At 35.8% G+C, this 10,917-nt stretch overlaps 1 protein-coding gene across 3 annotated transcripts in view; it reads right to left on the bottom strand.

Moving 5' to 3' along the window:
* Positions 1–5,877: 5,877 nt before the first annotated feature.
* LOC148952434 (rho GTPase-activating protein 7-like) overlaps positions 5,878–10,917 on the bottom strand; it is a 238,533-nt gene continuing 233,493 nt past the window's right edge. For all 3 annotated transcript variants that reach the window (XM_089089878.1, XM_089089879.1, XM_089089880.1), the window contains 2 exons: positions 9,952–10,131; positions 5,878–6,115 (listed from right to left, as the gene is read on the bottom strand). In XM_089089878.1, coding sequence (XP_088946004.1) covers positions 6,001–6,115; positions 9,952–10,131 — 295 coding nt within the window. In that variant the 3' untranslated portion in view covers positions 5,878–6,000. The remainder of the gene's footprint in view (positions 6,116–9,951; positions 10,132–10,917) is intronic.

Genomic DNA, 10,917 nt, shown 5'->3' with positions numbered 1-10,917 from the left:
CTTCACTTACCGTGGTAGTATTATTAGCAAAGATGGTGGGAGCAGTGAAGATGTTAAAAGTAGAATAGCCAAGCCTCAGGGTGTTCTTTCACAATTAGAAAAAGTTTGGAAGAATAGAAAGATAAGTCTGCAAACCAATATTAGAATATTAGAAGCTACAGTGATGACAGTAGTCAAATATGGCTCTGAAGCATGGGCGCTTCGAAAAGCGGATGAAGATTTGCTAAATATTTTCCAGAGAAATTGCTTAAGGATTGTTCTGGGTACCCGGCCGACTGACCGTATTTCAAACAATAGGCTGTATTAAAAATGTGGCTCAATACCCCTCTCTATGGCTATAATGAAAGAAAGGTTGAGATGGCTAGGGCGTGTTGTGCGATGAAGGATGACAGATTGCCAAAGATTGTTCTTTTCGGCCAACCGTATAGGGCTAAACGAAAAGCAGGTCGTCCTCGTCTACGGTGAGAGGACGTCATAAAGGAATATTTAAAGGAAATGGGATCTTCGTGGGAGGGTGTAAAAAGGGAGGCTTTGAATTGATTGGGCTGGAGGAAGAGCGTGCATAGCTGTGCTGGTCACAGGCGGCTTGGTGCTGCAGTGAGTTGATAGTAGTAGTAGTAGTTTTAGGAAAAAGAGAGGACCTTTTTTTTTTTCAAACTTCACACTTAGATTAATAGTTAAGGAGTACGCAAATAGGTCCCTTCAATCATTTTCAAAGATGACCAACAAGTAGTTTATTCAGCTGATAGAAAACCTTTATTGAAGTTGTTATCCTTGGTGTATAATTACGTAAAGTGACTGGTGCTGTGCACGATAGTAATATTGCTGAGGCTAAGGAGGCAGCAAGGTTAGTCTCTGATTTGGGGGGGGGGATCAGGAGGTAAGCAGGATTGTGTATCATGCCTGTTTGAACGGATTATTTTGACGAATTTTGTCAAAGGGAGCACAGCAAACACGAAGGGAGAAAATGAGTTTAAACGGGTACGTAACAGCACATACGGAGCACGGTGGCCAGCGTTTACCCCCCTCCCCCAGCGATTACCCCCCCCCCGGAAAATACCCTCTGGAAAATACCCCCTTCCGCGCGAAAAATACCCCCCCCCCCCCCGTAAAATACCCCCCCGTGGAAAATAAGGCTTTCCAAATTTGAGAATTTTATTTGAGTTACATTTTTTTTTATTTCCGTAGAGGAAAGGAATTTTGGTACTTGTATATTATTCGCCACTCACTCAAGTTTACGCTGCGTAAAACTCGATAACAAACTGGTTTTGAACACTAGTTTCTTTCATCTTAGCATGAGATTAAATATAAAAAAACAAGTTTTTTTTAAACTGAAAGTAAGGAGCGACATTAAAAATTAAACCGAGCAGAAATTATTCCGTATATGAAAGGGGCTGTCCCCTCCTCAACGCCTCGCTCATTACCCTAAAGTTTTCTTTTATTTTAAAAAATAAAGTTGTGAGACTAGAGTCAAACTTTAGCGTAAAGAGCAAGGTGTTGAGGAGGGGACAGCCCCTTTCATATACGGAATGATTTCTATTCATTTTAAGTTTTAATGTCACTCCTTACTTTCAGTTTAAAAAACTTGTTTTTTTTTGTATAATTTCTGATCGTTTTTTAGTTGATGCAACTTTTATTTTGGCCCACCGTCATTGAATAAGTAAACAAAATTTGCATAAAATTTTTAATTTTCTTTTGCTAAATGGATGTCTCTAAATTTGGCTCTGACGTAATTTACAAATTAACTTACGTAACGAACTTCTATATTCGTAAATTTTGCTTCTGGCAAAAAATACAAACTTGCAGGTTTTTACAAATATGAGCTTGAAACCTCTGTTATAGGGTTTTCTGATACGCTGAATCTGACGGTGTGATTTTAATTAAAAACTTTTCACTTTTAGGGGATGTTCCACCCCTCTTTAAAACATCAGGTGAGTTTTCTGAGGCTCTTAGACTTTGATGAGTAATAATAAACTTAATACAATTCATATATTTAGAATCAGCATTATAAGTCCATTCTTTTGATACATTTATTGACATCAAAGTTCCGTTTTTAAAAGTTTCGATAACTATTGAGCCGTATCGCTTGTTTTTTTTTTATTGTTTTTTTTTATAATAAATATATGTTATTACGTATATGATGGGGTTATCCCCTTAGTCAATACCACGCTCTTTACTTTAAAAGTTAAAAAAAAATTATTCACACACCCCTGAATCACAAAGGCCGCTTAATTAGAATAGATAGCTCTTTTGAAAGCGCTAAAAAAAACTGTAGCGTAAAGAGCGAAGTATTGACTTGGGGGAGAACCCCTCATATACGTAATAATTTCTGTTCATTTTAAGTTCTAATGTTGCTTCTTACTTTCAGTTGAAAGTACTTGTTTTTTTTAATTTAATTTCTGATCGTTTTTTAAATAATGCTTGGAAATCCGGCGCCCCCTTCATAGAAATGTCCCTTACCCCAAAAAAACATCCTCCACGGAAAGATTTTCCCGAGTAACCCCCTCCTCCAGCCCCCCCCCCCCCACCAGAAAAAAGTTCTTCCTGAAAATGTCTGTATACTTCCCAATAACCAATACAATATGTAAGCAATGGGCAAAGTTCATAACTTGCAGCCCTTCCCCTGGGAACTGTGGGGGATTAAGTCATCTTAAAAGACATATTTATTAGATTTTCGACTTTGCTAAACACAATGGCTATCTCAAAATTTTAATTGGGTGACTTTGAGAAAAAAATGAGCGTGGGAGGGGGCCTAGTTGCCCTCCATTTTTTTGGTCACTTAAAAATGGCACTAGAACTTTTAATTTCCGTTCCAATGAGCCCTCTTACGATATTCTAGGACCACTGGGTCGATACAATAACCCCTGGGGGAAAAAAAACAAACAAATAAACCCGCACCCGTGATCTTTCTTCTGGCAAAAAATGCAAAATTCCATATTTTTGTAGATAGGAGCTTGAAACCTCTGTAGTAGGGTTATCTGATACGCTGAATATGATGGTGGGAATTTCATTAAGGTTCTATAATTTTAGGGGGTCTTTCCCTCTTTTTTCAAAAATCAGCCAAATTTTCTCAGGCGCGTAACTTTTGATGGGTATAATTAAACTTGATGAAACTTATATTTTTGAAATTAGCATTAAAATGTGATTCTTTTGATGTATCTATTGGTATCAAAATTCCGTTTTTTAGAGTTTCGGTTACCATTGAGCCGGGTCGCTCCTTACTTACAGTTCGTTATCACAAACTGTTTGACAACACAAAGACAAGTGAAAGAATAGCTGGCAATTATATAATCTGGGCTATATATTTGCACATAAGGAGGGGGGGGGTAAAGTATTTGGACAGTTTGAAGTCAGAAAACAAATCCTTCTAGGTATGGCCACTAAAAATTACAGAAGAACAGCGAGGTATCTGGAAATTTTGTTAACTAAAAAAAAAAAAAAAAAAAAAAAAAAAAAAAAAAAGTATAAAGTAGATGTAATGTTTCATTTAAGTGTTTTTTTTTTTTTTTTTTTTTTTCAATGACCGATTTTTCATGTATTAAGTACTATTACTAGGTTAATGTAGTGTTTCATTTTAGTGTTTTATGATGATCGCTGATCAAAGTTTATTTTATTTGTAAATTTGGAAAGCCTTAATTTCCACGGGGGGGGGGGGGGTATTTTCCAGGGGGAGTGGTATTTTCTGCGGGGAGGTGTTTTCCGGGGGGTAATCACCGGGGGGGAGGGTAAACGCCTAGAACCAGGGAGCACAGCAAAGACGGAGGGAGAGCATGAGCTTAAACGGGTAAGTAAGTGCACTTAGGAAGCACATGTGCTCATAGAAAGAACAGCAAAGACGAGAGGAGAGCATGAGTTTAAATGGGTAGGTAAGAGCACATAGGGAGCATATGAGCACAGGTTAGCATAGGGAGCAAAACAAATATGAAGGGAAAGCATAATTTTAAATGGGTAGATAGGAGCACATAGGGAGCATATGATCACTTGTGTTCGTAGGGAACAAAGCAAAGATGAAGGGTCAAAATGGGTAGGTAAAAGCACACAGGGAGCGTATGAGCACAGGTGCTTATATGGAGTAGAACAACGAAGAAGAGAGAGATAGAGTTTAAATGGGTAGCTAAGAGCATATAGGGAGCACATTTGCTCAGTGCTCATAGGGAACACAGCAAAGACGAAGGGAGAGCACGGGTTTAAATGGGTAGGTATAACTCCTAGGGATATATTACGGAGCAACAGATATAGACTACACTCTTAAGCGTCAAGGTCACACCATGTATAGCTTTGGTGATTAAAGGTATCCATTCACGTGATTAACTGCCGCCTCCCACCCAACGGCCTTTTTAAAGGCCAACAAATCTAAAAACACTTCCTAGCCTATGTTCTATGTACTATACAATGTATGGTTCCTTCCTCCCACATAGTTTAAATAGTCCAATTTTTTCCCCCTTTCAAAATACTCACTAGATTTAGAAGAAAATCCTTTTTACGGTTTTACCTAAAATAATAAGAAAATACACCCCCCCCCCCCCTATATTTTCGTGAATTCTATATTTTTCCTTGTTTGTTATATCTTGAAGGCTATGTGGTTTCGGTTTTCTGGTTGTTCATAACGAGCAGTTGTGTACACACGTAAGATTTTCTTCAGCCTTCAAGATATAATAAACAGTAGCAAAAATTCACGAAGATATAGGGGGGAGTATCATGGATTTCTCCGACTTTTGAGATTAAAATAGAAAAAATGACGTTTTTCAAAATCAAGGATTTTTGGTTAAGATTCGGTTTTTTTAATGCATAAAAGAGAGATTTTTTCTAAATCTAGAGCGTTTGCCACCCCCCTTCCACAAGATGGTACACCTGAAAGCAAAGAATGATTTTGATGTCGGATGATGGCAATTCTGACCTCTATTCTATTTGGCAAAGGGACATATATCATAATTTGCAAAAAATAAACACTACTAAGTATCTGGAGCACCGATAATATATAGGAAAACAAACTTGAACGATCGTGCGAGCACATATTTTTAGAGAGTTAGCTTTCTATTCACCACAGCTGACTTACCTGCTGCACCCTAGAAAGTCTGAGGTATTTCTGACACACAGTGTGCAACACTAGCCTCAAATCAGAAACTTTGCAGTGCCAGTTTAATAATACAGCTTTTCCTTTGATGCATTAGACGACAGATAAATTCCTTCCAATATGTTTTAGTCTGGACCCGTATTAGTCAGTGTTTATTAGTTTAGTCAATATTTTGTTAGTTCGAATTTTTATGTGTTACCCTGTTTCCTTGGAACATCCTCTCGCAAACTATTTTCTTTTCTAGGGCAATGTTTAGTATTCAGACTTTATTTCATAGACCTCCTTGTTGACAGAAGCATAAACCCCGTTGTTGACAGAAGCATAAACCCCGTTGTTGACAAAATTAGTGTAATTAATTTAATTAAAATAATTGGTAAAATTAGGGTAGTGATTAGCGTCTGATCTCAGTTCGTGACAGAGAATTGATTACAGAGCTTGAAAAAATAACAAGTGTCGTCATACACTAGATGGCATTGATTTTTTTTTTTTTTTTACCTCAGTAGCGCCAGTTTCCAGTCTTATAAGTTACCCATATTCTTTGGTCGAAAGCGTATGTAAGAGTTTATTTCATATGGAGAGGAGCTCCACATTTCTGAAGTGATGGGGTAAATTTACCAAAACGGTAAAACACAGGGACATATGGAAATTAAAGTGTTATAGAAACAAATATAAAAATAAGGAGGTAATCCTTCCCTTGGGGGGGGGGGGGATCGGAAATACCTGTTAAGCAAAAATATGAAATAAAATAGACCCACTTTAAGTAAGGGAATTACAAACTAAAATTAAGTTCAAATTAGTAAAAAATCGTCACGACAATATAATAAAACCTTTGTTCACAAAAAAGCATAAATTTAACAGGGAAAAGTAATTTTTGGTGACACTATGAAATTAAACTTTTGATTAACAAACTGACTGGAATATCACAGCTAAAGCGTAGTTTCTGGAAGTACTTCTGTGATAATGAAAGAGGCTCGGAGGTTCTCCAAGTCTTGGACTATCAAATGACCATAAACTTTGTTATACCACTCTGGAGTTCGACCTCTGCAAAAAAAGTTATTAATTATATAAAACAAAATTTCCTTACTCAACAATGTTTCAGGACAACAATCTGAAGCTATAACACATTGTCCTCTCTACAAGCCATTAGCATATTAATTACACTGAGTTGAGCAGGGGGGTGGGGTATATTAATGAAAATATTTCACATTTTGGATGGGGAATGTGAAGAATCAATAGAATTTAATGATGAATCTATCGCCCTTCTTTCGCCCTCCTAATGATGAATTTAATGATTAATTTAAAAAAAAATTAAAATTTTTGTGGAAAATTTAATGATGAAAATAATTGGAAAAGAATAAAGTAGAAAAGTATTTTGGAGATTGCGCCCTTCTTTTTATCCTTTACAAATGCTAAAGTAACACGCTCCTAAAGCTGGAGAAATTCTTGAGGCTAGGACTGAACCTTAGAGCTATTTTTCTGTAGGTTGGTAATGAACATATTTATGTGTTTGGTATTAAGCACTGTCAATTAATGTTTTGTTTTTATCAGTTCTGTTACGAACCATGTTGGCTTTTGTACAGACAGATTATTGTTATTATTATTGCTACATAGAAATTCTGACATTCAAAAATTTCTGAAATTTATCATTTTGGTTGAATAAATTATACCTACTGGAATTTCATTTATGAGTGGTAATTGTCATCATGATGAAATCTAACTAATTTTGAACATGTTTGCAAAAGAGTTATAGCAATAATAGTACAAAAAAAAAATAGCTTAATGATAGGACGGGGAGGGAGCAGGGAGGGAAAAGGGAGAGGATGAGAGGAAGCAGCTCATCCATTGTTTTCAACCAGTCGGAAGAAAAATAAATATATTTGACAAAATAGTAGAACGAAGCTACGCTATTTTACTGGCTAACTTATGTATTGTTACGTAAATGGGCTGGTGAAAATAAGAAACATTAAATCAATGAAATGTGATCAGTCTCAACATTACCCCCCGCCGTAAAATTTTTTTAGTGGCGCTGCTGTTGAGGAGCATAAGGAAACAAAAATAACGATTAGTAAAATACCCTGCCTTGGAGTTAGAATAGGAGTAACCCAAAAATCCTGAATAATAAATTCAATCAATTCCAACCAATCCAAAATTTTTTCTGATGATAATTTAAAAACTTAAATTTACGACCAATACAGACCATAAGAATCCTATTGAAGGACTAAACACTCGCCTCTGACAAATAAAAGAAATGTCAAAAATTGTGTTTGGTGTTTGTTGTAGTTTATTTTAAGGATTTGCCAGTGAGTGTTGTTGCAGCAGTGATAAAAATTTTATAAGTAATAATATTTCTAATATTATTACCAATATATCGATAAAAACGATGGATATATATTTGATCCCAAATTGTGTTTTTGACATAATTTGAACTTTTGAATTTGCACTAAATAAATGACACAGTTCAATTTCGTTTATGAATTGCCGTTTAATCAGGATGGAATCCAACTGAATTTAAACGTGTATATAAAAACATTATAGCAACGTAATTCTCGCGAAAAATTGTAAGAAATATACAATTATAAAAGTTATAACGACAGAAAAAAAATAGAAAGAAAATGACACTTGTAATTACGTTAATACCCAATTAAGATACAGGAAAGGGAATTCAATCCGGTCCAGTGGGCCAAATAACAGTTTAGTTCTTGGTTTGACTTCTACTCTCCTGAATGAAATGATTGATGATTAATTGAATGTATTTCCATGGGCACCCATAAAGGCGGGGGGGGGGGGCACCGGCCCCCCTGGATAAATGATGTTGCCTTATTTTTATATTTTTGTTCTGAGATTTCTATCATATATCATTAAAAGTGCCAATAAGACGAGGTTTGCCCCCCCCCCCTCCCTGGAATTCAGCTTATGGACACCCATGTGTATTTCAAAGCACGAAGTCCAACTATTTTGGAACAAACAGAAAATTTTAAATAAAAAAGAATAATTATTTATTTAACCAGCCTCTTGTACCCAGACCCGTTACTAGGGTGTGATGGCACTCGGTGAAGTTTTTTGCAGTGCCCCCCTCCTGACTCAAATATAAGCAAAAACAGAATCAAAGTGAAAAATCTGATGAAAGTTGGCAAACCCCCAATCAACCCCCCCCCCCCCCCGACTGTGGCACCCGGGCAACTGACCCGGTTGCCCTCCCCTTTTTTGAATTTTTCTGTTTGTACCAAAATACGTCTTAATTCATTCATTATTTACTTTCCTCGGTATTTTATTCATAACGCTTTAAAAGGCATTTGATGTTACAAATCTACTTATGGGTGTTATAGTACTGATTTGACTGTAGACATGATGCACCTGCGTAGACGCTTACTATTTTGGCTTATAAAGCATCTTATATTAAACAGATCTTATCTTATATAAACAAAAGTACGGCTTTTATTAGAAAAGCATGTAAGTATTTATTGTTCGTATTATTAGTATTTTCACATAGGCGTGAAATGATATATATCTTCGAGGTCTTGGACATAAATTCCTGTGTTCATGCATGTACTAATGAGCAGGGTCGTATCCAGGGGGAGGGGGTTGGAAGGCTTCCTAACCATCCTCCCCAGAAATTTTGGTCCGACTCGTAAAAACATAACAAAAATGAGTATATATATAAAAAAAATTGATGCGTTTTTGAAGTTTTTTTGTAACACCTCCCCCCCCCCCCCAAGAATATTCGGTACTGTCCTATTAGCTGGAAAACACACGAGACAGCCACTCGATAAAAGCGAAAATCAAATAGGTATTACCCGGTTATTCCAATCTGACGCTTTATAAACAAGGGGTTTCTGAATCCAGGAACTATATTTAAACTTTAGTTTTTTTGGGGTTAAAAGGGCAAGAAAAGGTACCTAGGTTAGGTTACGCATTTAATATATGCTACGCTTTACTCCCCCCCCCCTAATGTGCAACTATATAGCCCGAATTTGTTTCGGGCTATATAGTTGAAATGCACGGTTTGTGTTGGCAGGGTGCTGTGGTGCAAAGATTCATTTCTTGTCCTTTTCCCATACTTTTTGGAATAAAATTTAAAATTTTTTAATGTTGAAAAATTTCGGCGGGGTAAGGAGTCACCACACAAAAGAAATATCCTGATATCTGGGGGGTTACTCACTTCCAACCGCCTGGTATACATCTCGACAAAAGTGTCCCGTGCACCGCGCACAGTTTCGACAAACTTGGCAGAGTTCCCACAAGGCTTATCACAGTTCCACCACGCTTGGCACAATCTCGGCACGCTTGGCACTATCTACCAGGTGTACGCGATTTCTGAGACTTGGTGACCCCTCGATGATATCCTCTACTCCTTAAATATTATATGCTGGTCCTACATTCTTAAATCTCGTCAACTTTAACATATTTTTTTATAAGCAGTATGAAAATCATTGAAAAGACAGAGGTAAAATAATTATTAGCAAATTATTAAAAAACTATACAATATAATGTTATAGACAGCAAGTAAAGTCATATTACGTGAACTCTGTGCGTTTTTTTTCTTTGCGGTCAGAGAAACTAAATTTTACAACAAAGAGAATTGTTATCAAAAAATTTAACTGGAATTTTGCTTATATATTTTTTTATTTATTACTTCTATAATGTTTCTTGTGCCTTATTAAGTCTGACACAAAACTCTTTTAAAAGTATTCTTCTCCATGTACTCAATGACAGGATGAATGACACTTTTAAAGACAAACTCCAAATGAACAGAACACCATCATTTTCCTGAGCTTTCATTGGTTTCGCATAATTTCATCAATGGAATCAAATTCCGAGCCCTGTGACAGGTTGCTGCAACTGAGATCAGAAAACAATAAAAATAATTCAGTACCCACCGTAAGTCAATCCGTGAAAGGTACGTAATTTTTGAGTGACCAGAACCAGCCGGCTCAATCAGGTATCGAGAAGCAAGCACAATTCGAGGGATTGCAGCAGGAATTATTCGAGCTTCGTTATGTTCAATTGATGTCTCGACTAAAGCGCTTCCGCCACCAAAGAGATTAGTTCTCCATGATCTGTAAGAAATGTAGTGTTTACACTCAGTCACAGCATCCCTTAGCCGTACTCCCACAATTCAGACAAATTGGATTTCTGAACGTTACGGTGATTACTTTATTATTAATTTTCACCTTAATTTTCTTGAGCTACATAATTTATTATTTTCTTAGGTAATGTCTCTAAATTTGAATTCTGAAATATATCTTCTCATAGTTCCAAATAATCAATAAGTTTTAAAATATATTTTAGTCTTAATTTTAATAGCAATATGTTAAATAATAAAGTATTTATAGTATCATATTTATTTTTTATCCACATATATTAGAAAGATAAACAGTGGAGTAAAAATGAATAATAATAAAGGAAAAAGATATGAAACAAGAAAGGAAACATAAAAAACAACTAGTAAAAGAAACACATCAAACTGTAATAATGTGACAAGCATCAATACTTCATTCACGACAGCCTCTTGCATAGATCATCAGCTTTTCAATAATATTTGCCAGATAAAAAACCTACTATTTTTCGATTCCGATATGATAAGAGAAGATAAAGTAGATATTTACAAAGTGAGAAATAAAAAGATTAAATATCGGTGATAAATTTTCTCAACAATAGATTAAATGCAAAGAAATTGCAAAAACAAGGAAGTATACACAAATTTAAAATAGTACATAAATATATGCACTCTTTGGTTATTTACTCAAAGTTGGTCTCTTCTGAAGTCGATTTGAAGTTTAAGAAGAAATGCGACAATGAATTTAATTATAGCTTTTTTTCATCAGAGAAACTTCGTTTTTTTA

The sequence above is a fragment of the Artemia sp. Qi Xiang Cuo genome, chromosome 5, assembly GCF_049724085.1.
Source record: "Artemia sp. Qi Xiang Cuo chromosome 5, ASM4972408v1, whole genome shotgun sequence".
Lineage (NCBI taxonomy): Eukaryota > Metazoa > Arthropoda > Branchiopoda > Anostraca > Artemiidae > Artemia > Artemia sp. Qi Xiang Cuo.
The sequence above is the reverse complement of the archived record's forward strand: the minus strand, read 5'-3'. Positions and strand labels throughout refer to the sequence as shown.